Genomic DNA, 21534 nt, shown 5'->3' with positions numbered 1-21534 from the left:
TACACACACATATAATCTCCTTATTTGTATCTCCATATGTATGTCGATGGTCCAGATAGGAAGGATAATGAAATAAGATACATTAGATAAATATAAAAAGAATGAAGAAGGAACAAGCATGAAAAAAATTCAGAGAAAAACCACAGGAAGGTGATTTCAAAGAAAAGAAATGGATAAAAAGAAAGGAAAGGGAAAGACATCTTTTTCAAAGACAACTGCTACATAGACCCACATTTCCTATACAGCAACACTGAGTAAGGATGAAATTGGAATGAAGCCATTTAAAAATATATATTCTAATTAAACACAGAATGCAACTGCTTTAAGTTGTGGCAGAACTATTTCGGAGAGCTGAAGAGGACAGACATTTCACAGGTTGTATAGACCTCCACAGAGTACTGCTGGGTAAATTTTTCAAATCTTGACATCTAGGAGAATGACAAAGTTAGAGACTATAATTACTGTCATTCTGGTATTAACATTTTGTATGAATTTAGCATCCTCATCTGTTTATAAAAATAGAAACACTGCTTATTCTTGCTTTAAGGAAACAAAGTTTAAAATAAGTAATTATAAATAATAATTGCATAGATAAAAAAACAGATGTCCAGCCATAGATGCAGCGCTATCCTGAGTTCATGCCTTCGACCCATTACTTCACCAACAGGCTTCTAAATAGGGCCAAATTCCACGTTATTGGTATTTCAAAACATTCACTCACCAGTGCTTTTCTGAAGGGAATATCTCATGGATTTTCAGTTCAACACAGAATGAACTTGAGTGGAAGGGAAGGGCTACAACGACAGTAGCCTGAACACAGGAGAAAACACCTGGTGAGCCTCACTGCTGGCCCTCCGGCTGCACCGCGTTCACAGCCCACTCACTTGAACTTTCATGTGTGCGATTTTAATGGCATTTTTTCCAATAAATCCTCAATATATACTAAGCATTGCCTTTGGAAGACATTAAAGCATTAGCAAGAGAAAATCAGCTGCTTAGCAAATTCCTGAAGATTGTCGATGATTAAAACTTTAAACCGAATTCTGCTAGGAGCTCCACTCAACTTGCACCAATGGGTCTAGCTTGGGCGAACCAGCAGAAACATGAAGAGCAGGACCAAGGAGGTAGACATAGAGGTGCAGCCAAGGATCTGCAGCATAAGAGCAGTGGCAGCAGCTCACAGGAGATAAAAGTTATACCTTGTTTTTTAATACAGAAATATTATTTCCTTTTAAAAAGTTAATCAGGTTAATACTAAATTTCAAAATAGCCTATAGGCAAGGCAATATTTAATGCAACTGTATTTGAATTTTTTTTAATAAAAAGCTTACTTGACACTTTTTGTATTAAACACACACACGCATATATAAGCACAACAGGGAAGCAGTCATATTTAACCTTTGAGGCTACAACCAGTTGTAAGTACTCCATATCTATTGTGTATAGAAGGGTCCATCTTTGTTGGCCAGCAAGGAAGGAAAATATTTGTGTTTGGACTTCTTTATTCTGAACTAAAATCTAGCTGGAAGTTGGAAAAGAAGGTTTGTTCATTTTCCTCTTTAGATGAAAGCCAGGCACATGGGGAAGATGAGCTAAAATGTCTGGAAGGCGTACAGAGTAGAGTTTCAAAGGTGCTTAGGCACCAAAAAATATACATAATTGTCCTGGGGGGGGGTGGTTCAGAAATCCTCGAGCAAACATGTGCAACTCCTGTTTGTTTCTAAAATACCACCTAGCATCCAAATACCTTTAAATTTCCAGGACAGTTAAACAGAATCTAAGAGTTCACTACTACTATTTCCTCTTTTTGCCAAACTTGCTTAACTTAAAAAAAGAAAAGAGAAACGAAAGGAAACGAAAGGAAACGAAAGGAAACGAAAGGAAACAAAAAAGAAACGAAAGCAGTTTTAATTTAAAAAAAAAAAAAAAAAGGCTTATTATCTCCAGGTGAATGCAAGGTACAGTGTCAACTCTATACTGGTACACAGCCTAGGGGGAAAATAACCTGATTAATCAACTGTTATGTAAGAAAATTGCTCAGAATTTGCATCAATGTATATACTAAGATACATTCTGCTTGAGGAAGCATAGATAAGAAATTTACCTTTCCATTTAGCAAAAAATACCTTATTCTATAAAAAAAGTAGTCCTTTGCATCACCCGCAGTTAAAAAAAGTCAGTGGTCTCAGTAGTAGAAGAGGTTATTTTTGTTGGAAGGCTTTCCACCTTATGACAGTTAATATACCATCCGTCAACTGAATAAAGAGACAAGACAGTCCCAGACAGAAACAGCCTGCACAAAACTTAAGGGTGAGGGAGGGAGAGGGGAAAAAAACAGATGAACAAAGTGACCGAACAAAGATCAGTTGGGATTTTTACGTAACTCATAACAAACAAAAAAAGTCCAAGTGCTTTTCTTAATTCCTGGTCCAGCTCTCTCCACAATGATTTTCAGTTTGATTTACCCTCCCCACAAAAGCCAGCTACTCAACTCAGCCACTCAACTGCTGCCAGATAGCCTTTTTCCTGACGAGGATGGATAGGACAAGTAGCAAAGGTCTAAAACTGTAGCCCTTGTGCTGGGGCTACAACCCAGACTCGCTCGGGCTGGGGACCCAGAAAGCCTTTCCAGCAGCACCGAAGTGCCCAGCAGAGCTCTGCAACAAACGGCCAAGGGTGGCTGTGGAGTGAAGACCTTTCAAATGGACCACAGACAAGTACAGGAGTCTTAATGGCAAGAAGAAAGACCAAATGGCTTTACAGAAGTCCTTTACAGCCTCATTTCTACGACCCAATTTTTAGCTCTATACTTACCTTTTCCATCTCTAAGCTTTCTAGTTCTGCGACTCAGCATTTGAGGCCCGTATTTGTAACCAGAATAGAAAGTCAATACGCTACCCAGTGAGAGAGCAACCCCACCACCCAAAAAAATCATTCAAGCAATTTTCTCCTCCTCAGAGGACACACAAATGTGCAGATGTTCACACGTGCACTAACGCGCTCACAGCTTCAGTGCTCAGCAATAGCTTGGGCCATTATATATTCTCCCCGCAATGTAATTGTAGGAAAGATGCAAAATCCAGATACAGACATCCATCTGTGTAGACTCAGAAGACAAAGCTGTTTTCTGGCGATAGAGAGCAATGGGACACAAAGCAAAAGTGATGGCAATCACACACTATTGTTCCCTTTCAGATTTAGTGGTATTTCTTAGTTTGGTTAAAAAAATGCAAACACAAGTTCTCAAACTGTGGTCACATGCACCAGTGACGATTCCCCACACACTTCCACTACTGGTACTTCTACCGTTGGGAGTACCTTGAACGAACACCATCCCAGCGCCCACCCTGATGCAAATTGCTGTAACACACAGATTTCTTCTCCTCCTCTAAAAAACTCCTTGTTTCTCATATTTCTCACATATGGAATGTGAAATATTTCGACTTAGTCATTGAGCTGTTTACTTAAACCTAATCCCATTTCTTCTTTAGTGAAAAAAAACTCATTTAGATCATTCTTATTGTCAACATAGTTATTATAACCATTGTTTTAGAGACTGTTAGGCCAGCTGGCATTTTCTGTAATAACATTAATCACAATGAAACCATCAGCCATTTCATGGGAGTATAATGAAATCTGATAACAAATGGTAACCTTGAAAAGCTATCTAAAAAAGTCTCAAAGATTTAAATAGCGCTCCAAGTTGTAATGCAGTCAGCTCATATTTCCGTGTACTAAATTACATTGTTCCAGTCTATCAGAAACAGCCCAGTCCGTTTCACATTCTTCACTTTATTAGGCTTTAAACTGGAAATTCAACGTAAGGAAATGTAAGCCCAGAGCTCAAGAACACCACTCCAGTAACACTGTGCTCTCCCTCCCTCCCTCCCTGTCTCACACTCTCCTTCTCTCCCTCCTCTCCCTTTCTCTCCCTCTCCATCACTCTCCTCCTCTCACTTCCTCTTTCTCCCCTTCTCTCTTTTTTTCCCATTTCTCCTTCTCTTTTCCTTTCTTCTGCACCCTCCCCCCCATCAAACTTGCCTTTCAAGTTATCTAGAAGGTCCAAGTTAACACACATGCAAAGGTATGTTTGACTTCGGAATATATTTGCCTTTCTATTTGGTTAACGAAGAAGAGTTAGTCACTGATTTAGGTCTTCCAAATTGCTCTCAAACAGGATTTTATTTCTCTCACCATTTTCAGAAGAAACCAACTTCCACAGGGAATATAAATACCCTCCGCAAGTCTACAGACAGCGATGTGCTGCTTCTGTTGGTACACACTGTAGTATTGAAACAGTTCCCCAAACTTCAAAAGTCGAGTGGCATGTCAGCAACCCGAACTAATGATTTCTAAGCTTTACAACTCCAATCCCACCAGTTTTTATTAAAGGCTTACTCGTCTGAAGTCAGAATTGCCGTAATTAGGCTCCCCTCTGAGAAGAGGCAGCTGAAATCTTATGACTCATTTCCTCTCTCCAACATCAAATAATTTCGCTTCTAGTCCTCACCCCCAATCATCTAGACTACACGCATGTTGGTTTGCTCGAGGCTGTCCGAGTGAGCCAACCAATTTCCCCCAGAACAGAACCCAGAGTTTGCAGCAGGGCTGCTCACCCCAGGGACCTCTCCCCACCGGCAGGCACACAAGCTCTCAGCAGATCCAGCTCCATGCCCGAAATGCTACCGAGTCCTTCAACACTGCTTCAGCAACTCCTGCACCTCCGAGCAACCCCAAATCTCTCATGCCACATAAATTCCACGGCATTCAACATGCAGCCTTGCGTTGCCATACAAGCACAACTCTGACCAGCTCTGACACAACTACCACTGTCTACATACTTTTATTCAAAAATAAAAACTGAGGATCAAATCTTGGGGGACACAGGGACGCCACACAAGGCCAGGGAACAACTAGGCCAGGTGCTGCTCGTAAACCCCGAGACGCTGTAGCAGTTGCAATACCACCGTGGATGGACTATCCAGCATCAGAACCAAGTGGGAGGTTCAAGGGTGATTTGGGAGGTGGGGGAAGTATGGCAGGCAATTAAAATGCACCCAAAAAGTTTGATTCTCAAGTTATAATCTTGAAATTTCAACAGTTTATGAAGGTTTTGTTTTAAACAAATAGGGTGCTGTCCAATAGGCACTTGCATTCTTATTTCATTTTTAAATGCAAGCTATCTGCATGCAAAGCAGCTACAAAACCAGTGCCTTCTACATTTTTCCTTTAATGGTCCATCCTCCCATTCAAAGACACAGCTATTCCACGCTCATCCTGTACTCAACAGTCTCATGCTGCATGAAGAACATGCTTTTTGTTGCTTATCGTATATCACAAAAAGCAAGTATTTGTGTGGAACAACAGTAACGCACAAGGAGAAAGTAAGGAACTACTGCAATTCCTTCAGCTCTTTTTCTTTTTTCTTTTTTTTTGTTTGTTTTGGTTTTTTGGGTTGGGTTTTTTACACATATAAGTCCTTAGAAAAGGAAACACTTGGACTTACTAATTACTAAACTCCCATACAGACATCTAAACATTTATTATCCTGTCTTTAAACAGCTTGAGGGGACAGGGAGACATCTTTTTCCCTCCCCCCAGGCAGGAATGAACAAAGACAACACCTACCTTTAACAATCTGCTTGGCACAGGCGTTATAAACTTGTTCCTGGGTTGTATTAGGAGGTAACACTCTATCAAAGACATACGGCTTCCCTTGCTGCAAACAAAAGAGAAACTCTGTAAGATAAAGAACATTTAAAACAGTTTATAGACCCCATTTAACAGGCATCCCGAAATGCAGCATTTACTACAAAGGAAGCCATTCAGTGCAATGGAGACGACAATATTTTGTTGACTAAACAGATGTGACATCTCCTGTGTTCCAAACCCATCTTTTCTATAGCTGGCAAATAAAACACAGCATATGTTTTCTGTGTGTTCACATTTGGGTCAGCAGCTACAGTTGCAGGAAACAATAAGCTGAAATACCAGCAATTGAAAGTTGATTATTTTCTTCCTCTCCTAGGAGTTAAGGGGGAATAGCCATATAGATATTTGCAAAAGATTTGTTGTTTTTTACTGCAAACTAGTGAAAGCTGTGGTGTGAGAAACAGCAATCAGACCCGAGAGAAGCGGAAGTTTGCTGGGCAGGGGTGGCCCAGCACAGTCCAAGCATGGTCCCAGCACACTAAGTGTTCCTTCAGCAGAAATAGCCTGGTTTCATTCCTATGCTAAACATGCAAACATGTGTCGGTAAAACCACAGGTTAGACCCAAACCAGGCAGCCCAGTCAGACTGTTGCGTTGCCCTAAGCTTGTATTTTATTCATAAATTGTCATGATTTTTATCCTTAGCACAACAAATAACAAGATGCCGTGCGGAAAGAGCTCCAAAGTGACGTTTTGAAGAGGATCAGAGCCATTTCCAGGTTGTGAACCACCACTGTCTCACCACAGACACTGAGCTGCCCTAATTCCCAGGTGACAACACGACTGACGCTTACTCATATGTATATACGGTGTAGCACAACCTGCACATCACTTCCAGAAAATTTTGATTCCTCTTTGTAGCGAGTATAATTGGTTACAAGAGAAACACGTATTAGCAATCCAAAAAATTGGTTTGCATGACACTTGAAAGGCAAATCAATTCTTAGGACAGCAGTTCAGCTCCTTACAACTCAAAAACAAGCAAGACATTTGCATTTAAAATACGATTCCTTTATTTAAAGTTACACTAAGCAGACGTGTAACATCTTTCTCATCTTCCATCAAAGCCTGTAATATTCCCCTTCGAAGATGTGACACCTGCTCTGAGAACAGCATAACAAGGGCTTCAAAGCAAACTGCAAGGTGGCTGGATACCCGATGTAGGAGTCTTGTTCTGTTGAGTCGACGTGCCATTTCTGCCATTTGCAGCCAGCTGTTCAAATGCTGCGCTCAATTAGCCATCTTTGTCACACTTTGATTTTACTTCAAGCAGATCATAAGCTTACATTTGCCTGCTCCTTAAACTTGGGTACTTAACAGCCACAGGGGAAAATATGACAGAGTTGCATTCGCCTGCAACGTGTGTTCTTCATGTTTCATCCCAGAATTTCAGATCTCAAGGATAAGAAGGCAATTTATAAATTGTTTAGTAAATAATTCATGGTATCCTGTTGGCATGGGGTGAACACTGGGCCATGCAAGCACCCCACTTGGTAAGACACAAGCCCAAAGAGGCAACTCAGACTGACATCACCAATGCAGTCCCAGACCCTAATCCTCACCCACAGCAGCCCCTGCCCCCAGGAGAGGGGTGGAACTGCTGGTAGCACCCAGCTGGCACCAACCCCAAATTCTGTCTCTCCACAGCTTTCCACGGACAGTGCACGTTGCATGGCTCTCAGCTAGACAAAGCTCTTCGCTCCCAGGATGAGAAGGGCTGCCCAACCCTGCTGTAACTATTCTGGAACAATTTCTCAAATGGACTTTTTACCTACTTACCCCCATTTTGCTTATTCCAAGCACTAGACAATAAGCCCTAATGCAAGAGGCCAAAAAACACACGGACACACAACCTCAGCCATCCACTTATCCCATTTATTTCCTTCATGCCTGAGTTGAGGCTTATTAGCTAAGCAATGTGAGAGAGTAGCAGAGAGCGATGCCAGTACATCATCCTACCATGGCAAACACAGCACTCCAGGCAAACATTGCTCTGGTGCAATCAATCCAGCTCTTCTACTGAGCTCTCAACAGCTATAATGTCAGAGAGCCCCAAAAAACAATCCCAACATAATTGTGCTGCATGCAGCTGAAAAAGGCACTGGCTGCAACTGTCAAACTGAAAAGCCACAAATGTAAAGCAGCCATTCACAAATGTGCTACATAGGTCAAATTTCTTCCTTGGGATTTTTGTTCTGGGAAGCTAAAAGACTGAACACCAATCACTGATATCTGAAGAAAACAAATGAATGTGAAGGATCACAAAGCATCAGTCACCAACCACACAAAATGGGCGCGCTCCATTATCCAGCAGCACTTACGGGTTTTTAGGGAGGCTTTTTGTGCTTCATCTCCACATTGATCTTGGACAAAGACAACTCAAGGCTCACGCTCCCTTCCGCAACGGAGAGTACGATGAGTGGACACAGACCCTGTCTATCCTCAGTTTGAGAGCCTATACTTCTTTGCTCTACCACCGCTTCTCCTCTGCCCGAAATCCTCTCAATCCTGCTCAACCCTCTCCTCTCCACCTACACCGCCAGCTGCACTCCATGCTCCTTCGGCTTCTCATCCTCCTCCTCCTTTCTTTGTTCAGAAGTTCCTGCTTGGGTCTCTGATGTTGGAGAAATGTTGGGCATACCTCCCGAGTCGCACCACTCACCTTGTTCAGCTTTCTGACCATTCCATCCCACTAGCTCTCCTTGGAGTCCTCCTCGCCACCATCTCCACCCAGCTCCTGGTAGCAGGCTGTGACCTTCACCGCCTCTCCCACTGGCTTGTCCCTCACCCCTTCCACGTCTCAGCAGGGCAGCCCACAGACCCACTCTGCACATGTCCCACAGGAACTCACCCTTAGCTTATAGTGGCTGGAGGAGACCACAACACTTTATACAGGGAGAAGATGCCCAGCCTGAAGGAAAGCTGTGGCAATTCATCTGCCAAGATACTGTTAAGATACAAGATTTTTCTCTGGAGGAAACTATGGGTTTGGGGTTTTGTTTTGTTTTTGTTTTGGAGGGTGTTATTGTTATAAGCTCTTCATTTTTGACAGACTTTCCTCAAAGGAAGCAAAAAGCCATATCCATCCTACAAAGGCAACATGCTGGCAGATCCAAAGGTTTTGCTCCAAAACAGAGAGGGAGGGTGAGCAAGCATGAACATCACCTTATTTTTAGCATGTTCCTGAGCAGTACTTTTCCCCCTATTGTCATCTTCAGAAATAACACAACTGCTTTTATTTTTTTTTTTCAAATGTAACTCAGCTTGAATTAAGTACCAAAATCAGGAAGATTTCAGCTTTATTAGAGCTTATTCAAGAAAGTAATAAGCAGCTAGAAATAAAGTGTTATTTTCTGAGTTGATGCCAACAGTTTTATCTGTGCACCTCCTCCATGCATTATTTTTCAAACTTTCTCATTATATGCAATGTATTACCTCTCATACATAAATCACATCTTCCTTCCCATGCCATTACTTCCTACAGTCCCCCTGACAATCTGTTCCATTAACTTATGCCATTGCTGCATAATGGCTAGGATAAGTGCTCCGGTCCACCCACACAATTCCTGTTGAAGTTGTATTGACAGCAAGATAGATTCTGTTCTGGCCCTTCAATAGCACAAAGAATACTATTCATATGTATTGCCAATTATTATTTCACCAGCTTTATGTTTAGAGTTTCCGACCAAGTTTACAGGCTTGGCATTTAAAAAAACCTGAGGATTTCACAAGCACAAAAAGGATCTCAACCATAAATGCATGTCCTTCCAAAACCATCATTTTACAAGCAACATCACAGAGCAGTACTATAACTGGAAGCTAATACAGTCTCAAAGATAACCAAATACATCTCCTGTTTAAAAAAGAAATCTCCACACCCCCCCAAATTCCACATAGACAGGAAATGAGAAGCGGTCAGTGCTTAGAGCTGCATGCTACGAAGTAGAGCCTAATGCAATTTCATGATTAATTCCCTGTGATCTTCAGACATTCAGGGTCGACTCCACCAGTGTCTCTGCAGGTTATGATGCTAAGCAAGATGACACCTGACTTTCAGGCATTTGAGCTCGGAGGCAGAAACCACAGTCCAAGGTCCATCCCCAAAGTGCCTTATAAAAACCATGGGCAAGGTGAGATGGCTTAGAACAGAATTTCCAACAGTCAGCATGTAGCTCAGATATATAATTGCTAAAGTAGAAAGGAAGAAGAGGGAATACAAAATGCTGAGTTTCTTTGCTTTTTTGTGGCTGTGAGGAGACATTTGAGTCAGATGAGGAATTACAGCCTGAAACCATCCCATAGAATTAGAGATACCATCCAGATTTATCCCAGGACAGATGCAAGTTTATTCTGCTTGAGCAGAAAACAGCTGTGAGCAAGTTATATGATGACTGGCGGTTGTGAATATGCCTAGTGCAGTTCTGACCCCAAATATACAAGCTCTGCTGATGGCGGAGGTGAAGCTCATTCATACTTGCCTGCAAAATACCGTGCCAGTACATCCTCGAGAGGGATATCGTTTCGAACGAGACTCAAGAAGAGGTTACGCATTCATTTTTATAAGACAGAAAAACAGCCATCAGTACATCCAAGGATCATCTCCACACATCCCAGGGAGCGCAGAAGCACAGGGGCAGACAGGGGACCCAAACGGCAGACTCCAGGAAGAGGCATCCTGACAGGGCTCCTGCCAAGGCTATGTCTGGAGAGCATCTGCCCCACGGTCCAGGTGTGAAAGCTGTCAAGACGGCTCTCAGGATCACCTTTCAGACTGCTTAGTGGTACAGCACACATAATGGGATGCAGGGGAAGAACATTTCAGGATTGCACAAGAGTCAGGGGATGACTGGGGGGGGGACAAAGGAAAGGAAAGGGAGGGATGCGGGTGATTTAGGGAGGAACAAACATGTAAGCAGGCTGCTGGTCACTATGCTTGTCTGGCCATGCCCCACACCCGATCAGCACAGGCCTATCTTATAGAATCATAGAATTGTTTAGGTTGGAAAAGACCTTAAAGGGTATCAAGTCCAATGGTAAGCCTAACACTGCCAAGTCCACCACTAAACCATGTCCCTAAGCACCACATGTACACATCTTCTAAATACCTCCAGGGACGGTGACTCAACCACTTCCCTGGGCAGCCTGTTCCAGTGCTTGACCACCCTTCCAGTGAAGAAATTGTTCCTAATATCCAACCTAAACCTCCCCTGCCGCAACTTGAGGCCATTTCCTCTCATCCTATCACTAGTTACTCGATAGAAGAGACCAGCACCCACCTCACTACAACCTCCTTTCAGGTAGTTGTAGAGAGCGATCAGGTCTCCCCTCAGCCTCCTTTTCTCCAGACTGAACAACCCCAGTTCCCTCAGCCGCTCCTCACAAGACTTGTGCTCTAGACCTTCACCAGCTTGGTTGCCCTTCTCTGGACACGCTCCAGCACCTCCATGTCTCTCCTGTAGTGAGGGGCCCCAAACCAAACACAGGACTCGAGGTGCGACCTCACCAGTGCCCAGTACAGGGGGACGATCTCTGCCCTAGTCCTGCTGGCCACACGATTTCTTATACAAGCCAGGATGCCGTTGGCCTTCTTGGCCACTTCTTCTTGGCATCATCTTACTAAATTCCTTTCAGACTCTCTTTCTGGGCGAGGGAGCTCATTCTGTGTGCATGCATGCGTATGTGGGTCTAAGCACCAGGAACTGAAGTGGGACCACAGGTCACAAGGTCCGTGTGTCCGTGTTGCCAGCTGCATCTCTGTGCAAAGAGGTCCGGAAAGGGGCTCAGCCTCACTTCTGCCAGGCTGCCAGATTCGGCTCTTCCTAACAGCCAATAGTTAGGGCACTCAGCTGAAACGTGCAGCCAGATCGTGTGTACAGAGTCCCTCTCATTCATCTTAGTCCCCTGACCCCTCAGAAGGCAGAAATGTTCTTTTCTCCACAACCGGGTCAAATAAAGGCATCCCCCTTACCCCTGTAAAAGTGGTGCATCAGTCATGCAATCATCAGCCGATAGCTCAGGAAAACTTTTGGTCCCTGCAGAAACGAAACAGTGCCAAATCACATGGTTCAGTTTATCAGATGAATCATTTGGCAAACCGTGACTCTGCTGAAACTCTTGTCATTATTATTCTGGCTCTCTATTCAAGTCAAAGAGTTTTATTGATGCAGTTGGAATGAATGATCTATGAGTGGGTTTAACACACCATACATGATGCCACTGCCAGTACATACAACGGATGAGTATACAGGTAATAGAATCACGTGATATGTAGGAGCTTAATTAGGGGGAAATTATTTCCCAGCTAGTTTTCACTACTGTAAGTGCTCTTGTAGGAGGGGTTTTATAAATAAAATATATATAATTGCAGGCCTGGAAGACAGAATTTTTCAAAGAGCAGAAAGCAAACTATTACCAGCGGCAATTCAATTTTTCAGTCACGGCACATCCCTTGCGCAGCACTGAGTTTCTCCCTTAGAAGGTGGCACGAAACACATTTCTTCCCTCCAGCCTGTAGGAGTAGGAATTAAAGTCTTTACTCCCTTTGAAAACGTAGAGGCCACATTTACTGAACACTGCATCAAGCTTGCTCCATTTGCAAGTGGGATTCGCAAGTTGGCCCTGCAAATTCCCCCTGGAATTAGATAGAACTTGTTAGATAGAAGGACTTACTTTCCACACAAGTTATAGAGATTCTGCAACTACAAGGTTGTTACTATCTTGCTGATAAAAGCACAAGAAATAAACAGGATCTATCCTATTCGCCTGAAGCCACCTATCTCTAGTGAGAACTGAAAACATGATTGAAGACAGAGGGAGAAAATAAATGCATGTTAGCAAAACAGTTAAATTTAGTTATTATGTTTTCCCTTTATTCAGTTGTACTGACTAAGGAAATGCTACTGCCATCCTATCCATTTTCTATGTTAGCTTGCCCTTTAAAAACATTGGGGCAGTAGCAAGCCACCTAGTGGATGAGAATTCAGAATACTTGGGATAAAAAAAATTAAGGAAATTTATTCAGAGTAACCTGAATACACTACATAGTCAAACCAAGTTATCCAAAAAGAAATTCTTAAATCTTGGTAATGCTCCTAAAACTCAGTTGGAAAATAAATTAAAACAAGCAGTCATGTATGAACAGGCACTGCAGAGCAATCTGAGTCAAACACAACATTACTTTTGCATGGCGGGCTTAATTATTGATCTACCTTATGAACATTTCTGTGGAGCTGACGGAATTTGGCTCATGGCCAGCAATCCTTTTAGCTTTCACTCCCGGCAGAAAGAACCTTAAACTTCTTGCAACAAATCCTGTTTTCAGCAGGCATTATTTTATTTTGGTATAGATCTGCAATTTAGGAAACCAAACCTTAGAAATTATTTTAAAGCTTTTCTTCCACTTAGATGCATGACCTGGAAAATATACTCTTTAAGAAACTTTGTATGAATTTTAAGTATAAAGATCTCCCAATACAAAGCCAACTATTAAATAATACTCTTCAGCAATGTTTTTTTAATACTTCTGACACAGCAATACTCAGAGTCATAGTTCTCCATTATTATTTACTTGCAGTGGTGCAAGCTAGTCCCCACTGTCCAGAGGATGAGATGGACCCAACATCTCCAGCCACCACGGACCCCGCAAAAGCTCTAACCCCTCGCTGGCACTTCTCAGCCTCTCAGATGGGACGTTATCTATAGAACACTAGTCACAAAAATAAAAAGCAGTGCAAACTGTCTCCCAGCCCCCAGCCTGGCCATCAGATGATAACCTGCAGGCTGACAGACTCCTCGAGTCTAGGAAGGCTGTGGCAAGGAGCTGGAGAAGCAAGCAGTGCCCTGGTGCACCCAGGGCTCAGGAGCAACATCCCTGCTGGAGGCTGCAGCCCAGCCAGGAGCACCCACCAGCACCACGGAAAACAGGACCTCTTCTTACTTGAGGGCAACCGACTCGCTCCTCCTCCTCTTCCAGAACTCCCCAACGCCACGTGGCTCGGGAATGGGACAGAGAGGTGGAAAGGCCCCAGGACACAGCCTCCTCCAGCTCCTTGCCATCTTCTTCGCTTCGGAGGCAGCCTCAGCAGAGGCACTGACCAGTCGGCGACTGAACGCCCGGCAGCACCAAGCACCGTGTGTGGATGCTGCATTACTAGCAGCACTTAGTCCGTGCATCCTTTGGTACTCCTTCCACTGTGCAGCCTAATGCCATCAGGATTAGCACCATCTCTCCAGCCCGCCAGCGCCCTGCATGCCACACGGCAGCTTGCAGATTTGGGCCTCGATTACTTAACTGTTTATGCAACGGTACAAAACCGGGTATTTGGAGAGTGGTGTTATCCTCCTGCAGTTAAATTTAATCTCTGAAAAGATGAAGCTATATTAACAATTGTGGGAAAATGGAATTCATTCAGTGCTCTGTACAGCAGTAGCTTAAGATGTGCATCATTCCCCCTTTCCCAGGTCTTTCACCTCACATTAAGAAATTAAGATAGCTTTTTCACACTTGTGTTTCTTTTGCAAAATTGTTTCTTCCACCCTTTTTCACAAAACTAAGTTTTAACTAGATATGTGATTGTAAGTTCAGCAGACCTCTCCGCTTTATCATAGGTATAAAACCATCAGAATGAGGAATTAGACATAGGCTACTCTAACGGTCCTATGGGAAACAGGAGAACATCGTCGCCAGCACCATCCCTCTGGCTTTCAGGTAGCTTGCACCACTGTATTACCTGTAACAGATAACTACTGGTTTAATTTAATGTGCTCTAACTAATTTAATAGACCTTTTCAGGCCTATTCAAAGCTACCTTCATAATCTACTCATTTTACTTCAGCAAAGCACAGACAAGCTTAATTAAATTAACTTTAAAATGCCGTCACTCACATTGCAGATAAAGGTCCTCTGCACATCAGAGGTTCTTAAGTAAACAGAAATCTTGTGAGGGTGTTTACTACAAAATATTCCAAGCCACAATCAGCACACAGGGTCCTTGTCAAACCTGCTTTTGATGGCTTCCACCTTCAACAAACACCTTCCAAAACTTTCTAGAAAAAAAAGCACTCAATGAGCTCTGAAGGTAAGCCAGACTCAAAATTATCCAAAATTTCTCCGGTTTTACCAGCCTCCAGCATTTCAGCTAACCTACCTTACTCCCTTAGACCAACAGGATGAGAGAATTTGATAATTTCTTTCGCATATAAAACCATGCAAACCAACAGTTTAGAAAGAAAAGACAGAAAAATATTCTTTGCAGAAGAAAAGAGAAAGAAAGGTACCATAATTATAGAAGCCTGAAACTCCTCTAACTAAAGGTCTTGTGATTTTACGAACAGTTGAGAATGCAAAGAGAACAATGTATTTATTGTCTACTTTGTAAAAATGCAATCCTTCAAAATTGGTTTTAAACTACCAGGTTTTTTGTTACTTAAAGAACACTATGATTTTCTTGTAACAAAAATAAATATTTCATAGCCAGAAAATACTGTAGTAAAACCTATCCTCAGGCAGCTCCCTACAGCAGCAATGGAAGCGGAGTCAGACAAGGCCACCTCATGGGTGGGGGGCCGCAGGAATAAGTCGTGCATGGAGCAGCATCTCTGCTTATCATCAGTGTTTATAATATTCCAACAAAAAGCAAAAAAGCTAGGTGGATATTTCAAGACGTGAAACGAAGCAGTTTTGGTGAAGTCAAGCTCCCAAGTAAGATGCTGACCTTCAGCTCCACCTACAGAAGAGAAGCGCAACATAAACCAGCCCCGGTTCAAGACATAACTACATCTTAATTCTTCTGTGGCAGTGTTGTGTTAATCTCCACTTTGTTAAACATATCACTTACAGATTTATGGGGCAACTGGGTGGCTCAGGAGATTAGTAATGGGATACTGAGCACTGTCAGTTGTAGATACAAATCCATCTCGGGTCAGGAGAGGTCAAAATGAAATGAGAGGGCATCACCGGTCCGTAGAGCAGCTTTCTTTTCAGCATGCTCCGCAAAACCAAGGATTGAAGGGGATCAGAGAACAAACTACACCATTGGTCACGGAGCGTCCCGTCAGGCTGGATATACATTGGCAAAAAGGAACAAGTGAGATGCTTGCACCCCACTGCCTGCATTGTACAGTATTTGTTCTGCAGAGAAAGCATTTCACAAGCATAAACTGTCACATTTGCAGCTGGGCTATATACTCATTCAGTCTCCCGGGGATTAATCCAGAGCCACTAATTTATTGTGCGACTGAATCCTGAGGGAGGAGTTCCTGGAGGGTCTCGAAACTGTCCTGGCAATCACAACAGCAGGGAGCCCAGATCCCAACAGCCAGCGTATGCAGTGAGTCCAGGCACATCTCTGCTCCCCAAACTGACCCCCTTCACGCTGACCTGTGTGGAGCCAAAATGTCGTCTGCATGGCAGCACACCATGGGGAGAACACGGTTCTCCACTGGGGATGTTCTCCAACCAACAGGGTTGAACTGTTCTCATCCCATTATCACCAACAGCAAACTGTAGGACCAACAGCAACACCGATACATGTAGATTATTCTCCTCTGTCCTCAAGAACTGTAAGATCTTAAGTGTTCAAAAGCCCAGACTAGTAGCATCCAAGAGTTCAAAAGCCCAGACTAGTAGCATGACGGGTGAGAGAGGAAGATACCAGCGTCCATGATCTAATGGAGTAATTGTACTCCCAGAGATCACGAAATAACCCTCACCCCTTGATACCTTGCTGGTTGAGTGTGTTCCTGATTCACTGGGAGATCAGTAACAACACCTTAGACTTGCTTCCTCATTTACAAACTGAGATACTAAATGCCAGTAGCTTGAATGTTTACTGACCTCATGTTGTAGCAGGATTTTAAAAGCCTATAATATAACAGAAACGTTATCACTAGTCTGCCCCAGCCTCCTTTCATGCAATGTAATTAAAACCGCATGCACCGAAAACACATCAGAGAATTAAGGAAGGAGAATGACAGCACCACTACTTCTGTACTTCCCTCTACCTTTTCCATTGAAAAGTGATACTCAAAAGAAGAACTGAAAGGGCACCAAACAGTGCAGTGCTGTATCTGATTTTATCAGTAGAGATATTTGATGCACAGCTGCCCTGGTATTACCTTCTATTTCATAGCTTGACGGCTTCTAGCCTAGACTACTGTTGTATATTGGAAATATTCGGCTCTGCATCTCAATGACTGTAGTAACAGCTACAATTTTAGCATGGAAGAGCCTTCACAGGAGCTCAGATGTCAAGGCAGGCAGAGCAATTACCCTGTCACCGAGTAATGCAGACAAGTTGCTCCTGGCAACAAACCTCTTCAAACATGGATGGAGAACAGTGTTCAGAGAACAGAGACCCCATGCACGAGTGTGGCCATTTCGATGAGCTTCTGCGCATCCGCCATTTCTCTCTGAAGACATGCATGAAATGCAAGTCTAAAAGTTCATTTAATAAGAACACGGAGCAAGATAAGATCTTCCAGGAAGGAATGCGCAGGAACCGCAGTGTTTCACGTGGCGTTTCAATCCCACTACAAAATCGCTGACCTCCTTTCACCATGGTAACACTTCCGTTGATTTCTTTTACCTTTTCTTCTGATTCTTATCTCAATTTGCCCAGTTTCTTCTCCTCCTGCCATTTCACCCAATTTAAGAGAGGCAGGGGTGGAGGAGAGAGGAGGCAGCTCCCCTTTGGGAGGAACAAAGCCAGCCAGCACTGGCCAGGCACGAGCCAAGTCACTTGGAGCCTCACCAGTTCCTGTCATCCGTACCCTCTGTGTGAAGAGGAACCTGCTCACTCCCATCCATAACCTTACAACCAACAAGCTTCTGCTTCTTGGTTCGTTGCACTGATTTCCTTATATATCTCATCTCATTATTAGGAGGGGAAAAAAAAAAAAAAAAAGAAGTCTCAGTTTTACTTGATAAGTCCAAATCTCACAATTTTAGCACCAATCACCCAGTCTTCCTCAAGCTGAAGCATTTGGGGCCAGGCAATTATACAAAAATCATAGTTTTTCATAACATTAAAAAAAATAAGGATTCTGTCTCTGATGTAGTGAGGACTAGGAAAGCTTAAATAGGAAACTGTTAAACAGAGACCCCAATGCTATTTGTACAACCCATACGTTTGTGGGAGCAGCGCCATGATACCGCAGTGCTTGGTTTGGTAATACTCAGCGATCCTATTCCAGTACAGGCATTCTTGTTTGCACCTCTAGTTCATAAAAATCACATTGGGAAATTAGCCAAGTAGAGACAAAAAAAAAATCTTCCTTACAAAAACATCGTAACCCCTTACAAACTAGAACTACTGCCTCCTCCTTTTTTGCACCTGCTATCAGGAAGAAAAGAGTATTTAAGAATCCGGTTTTTGCATTTCTGGTAAGTTAATCCATCACTGATAAATTAAGTCAATCATCAAGAAATGCAGAACTGTTTAAATCTCATTCAAAATTCAAGTGGAAGTGGTTCCAAATGGCTTTGCATTTGGTAGCGAGAACGTCTATGCCAACTTGTCCCATACTGAGAAATTTGTGGTGACAAGTTGTGCTTTCCTGGACAGCTGGCAAAGTGTTTCTGATTGTGTTACTACACAGAATATAGCTCAAAATGTTACACAAATAATATGAATAAAAGTGATGTTATAGATCTGGTTAAAACACACACACCCAGGCACACACAACAAAATATCCTCCTGTGAACTTCTGAAGAACAAAGCGCTGCAGAATTTCATTTTGAAATGCACTGCTTGGACCTTTTTTAGTAATTTTGGGGTTTTTTTAAGTGCAAAAATAGATTTTCTGGCTCATAACCCCTTCCTGTGCCTTCCCTGCAGCTAGAAATGCATTACAACTTACATATACAGCACATCTCTTCTTACAGCATAGCAATGAGATCAGCAGACCAGCCCCGCTTTCTGCTAAATTATCCAGAAATAGGCAATGCTGCCTGGAATTATCTGACAGTAATTCTATTATCAGATTTAGTAATGCTGATATATTCCTTCTGCATTTCCCAAATCTTCAAAGCAGGGTGCAATCTGGCCTGCCACACACCGTTCCCTTACAGTGTTCAGGAGGCACAAAAAATGAACATGTTAAACATTTACGCATGTGAGTGAAAGCCCTTGTGCTGTTTCTTGACCCACTGTGGCAAGTAAGATGAAGAAAGGACCATGACCCATAAGACGACAGTCATATAAACACAGTACCTGTCTGTTATGTAAATCATGATTCATATTCCTATTTCTCTTTAGCAGAAGCAAACAAAACCTGTGAGACACAAGACTGTCAACTAGCAGGAAAGGAGGATAAGGAGGGAGCAAACAATCATTAAGACCTTTTATTTGCATCAGTGTAAGCAGTTGCTCTTCCTGTTAAGTCACAAGCCATTCTGCTGACAGACTTCAACCTCCAGCCACCCTGCTTACCTTCAAGCTCATCATTTGGCACTATTCCCAAAAAACCCCTTAGTCCTGAAGCCAAAGAGGTCTCTTGTCTTCCCCATCCTTCATGTTTATCCAATTTACATTTCCTATATCCCAAAGTCTCTGAAACCCATGACATTCCAAATGGCATTTTCAATAATAATAAAAAGCAAAAATAAAAAGCAAGCAGTTCTTGTTACACAAACCAGCTCGGCCTTGGAGATAAGTGGTAAATGAACACAGCCTCCTCTCCACCTGGCCCTTCTCCCCTGTAGCCCCTCAAAGGAGGGGTAACTTTTCCCAGGCACACCAAGTCTGCAGTGACAGGAAAGAGGAGCTGCCCGCTTTCCCTTTGCGGCAGCATACCTAGAAAGGCTGAACACTGCCTACTGCGTGCAACCAGGGCAACAAGGCATCTTTATTAGCAATGCTCCACTTAGATGATCGTGGGAAAAAAAAACAAACAGCGCAGGATCAGAGCAGTAGCAGCAGGACAGCGCTGCTGTCCTTGCCCCTACACGGCTCTCAGAAGGAGCTCCTGCTGCTGCTCGCGAGCCCGGGGAGCAGCGGGGCTCCAGCATTTGCCCCTGCACACCTACGACTGTGTTCACACAGTTCAGCCGTTGCGTGCGGTAGAAATACACTTATACGGTTACCGATGGCTCTTCAGAGAAGCAGGACAGATACACAGTGATGTACTCCAAATCCTAAAGACAGAAGGTACCTCTCTCCAGGACAGAATAATTGCTCTGAATTCCCAAGTCCACCAGCTGTTTCAGCTTTCAGGCTTCTTGCGTTTTAAAGAGGGAGTTCCAAATGACTTTCTCAAGATGAAACTGAAGTGTGTACCGGCAGCTACCATAGTACCAAAAATCAGAAAACCCTGAAATTTAAACCACCAAATAAAGGAGTATTTCCATTGTATAAACAGGGGACCAAGGAGCTGACGAGCCTAAGGTCACTTGCAAGTCAAATCCAGGTTTGTTCAGTTCCAGTACAAAGTCTGAATGCAAAACAGGCCAAATGCAAGCTCTACTAAGGTTAACAGATTAAGAGTTGCATCAAGCCAGAAGACTAATGTACTCAGCTCAGTAAAAATTATGCATTCATATAGTACTGCCTTTGCCAAAACAGCACACATACATATCATAAAACACAAGGAAAGAGTTCACTTAATTTTGAGAAAAATGTAAGTCCCATATTAAGTGATACACTATTGACCAATTCTGACAAAAGTGAACTTTAAAAAAAAATTACAAAACAGGGCAATAGTTCAGTCTGCTTCTAGAAAACAACCACGTTCATAAGCCTTTCCACTAGCTCTGCACACAGCCAGCCTTCAAAAAGCACTGCAGGCAGCAGCAGGAGCTGCTTCCCCCTGCCATAGCTCCTGTCCTTCTGCCAGGAGGATGAACAGCCTGGAGGGTTGCTGAAGGCAGCGCTTCCCACCGCTCCAACCCAGGCAGCCAGTTCTGCACTTGCTGCACTTAGGGATATTCGTAGCCATCTCAGAAAAGCAGCCCTTCAAACATCTTGATTGGAGGATGGAGATAGCAGTGACTCATCTCAGCATTTTTTTCCCCAAAGGGGAGCAGTTCTGCGGGTGAGTCGGGTGTTTCCCAGCTGGGGACTGACAACCAGGGGTTTCCATTTCTCATTCCTTTTTCCCAGCTCTGGCACTGGCTCACACAACACACCCTGTATGAAACCACCTTAGGTGCTTCCATTTTCCTTCAGCTCTTTGCAGCACAGTCCTACCTTCCTCCCGCACAGAAAGTGGGAAGGCAACTCTTACACAGTGCTTCACAGCAAAACGATCACATATGGTACGATTAAAATAAATTGTTTATGCTGGCAACAGTTTTGTTTGAAGTTTATGGCTAAGGTTATTCTATAATACTCAGAAAATCTGGGCTGCGCATAAAGCAAGCAATAGACAGAATAAATAAATAAAAATGTTATTACCAACATAAGCAAACATTTTTCTCAAGTATAAAGAAACATGTGCTTCTGTATAGCGAGATTAACTTTGCTTTAAGATTTGTTTGCATCATAGAACTACTTTGCTTTGAAGTTAAACTGTAAAAGATACCATAAAGTGAAAAATAATCAAGCCAATGTGTTTATTAAATGACAGCAGAGTTTTCACTGGGTATTTATGGTTGACCCAGAAAGTGGTAAGAAAATAAAAAAGCATACAGATAGGTTCTAAGAGGAGAAAAACCAAACAAAATGCAATATAAAAAAAGGAAATGAAAAAAAATGCAATATAAAAAGGAACAGGGAAAAAAAAGGTAATATAAAAGGGGAGAGGAAAAAAAGGTAATATAAAAGCTGAGAGTAGTAGAGGATGAATACAACATGGGGGTAGCAGTTTGAGGCTAATAGGTCATTCT

General features: G+C 42.9%; 1 protein-coding gene across 3 annotated transcripts in view; it reads right to left on the bottom strand.

Moving 5' to 3' along the window:
- KIF5C (kinesin family member 5C) overlaps positions 1-21534 on the bottom strand; it is a 90441-nt gene that overhangs the window by 58261 nt on the left and 10646 nt on the right. For 2 of the 3 annotated variants that reach the window (XM_052792824.1, XM_052792823.1), the window contains exon 2: positions 5629-5719. In XM_052792824.1, the coding sequence (XP_052648784.1) occupies positions 5629-5719 (91 nt within the window). Of the gene's footprint in view, positions 1-5628; positions 5720-13647; positions 13785-21534 lie in introns of those variants that run through there. The other variant, XM_052792826.1, reaches the window with a different exon arrangement.

This window comes from Harpia harpyja, chromosome 7 (assembly GCF_026419915.1).
Source record: "Harpia harpyja isolate bHarHar1 chromosome 7, bHarHar1 primary haplotype, whole genome shotgun sequence".
In the NCBI taxonomy this organism is placed as follows: Eukaryota; Metazoa; Chordata; class Aves; order Accipitriformes; family Accipitridae; genus Harpia; species Harpia harpyja.
Note: the sequence above shows the minus strand (reverse complement) of the source record. Positions and strands in the feature narration are given on the sequence as shown.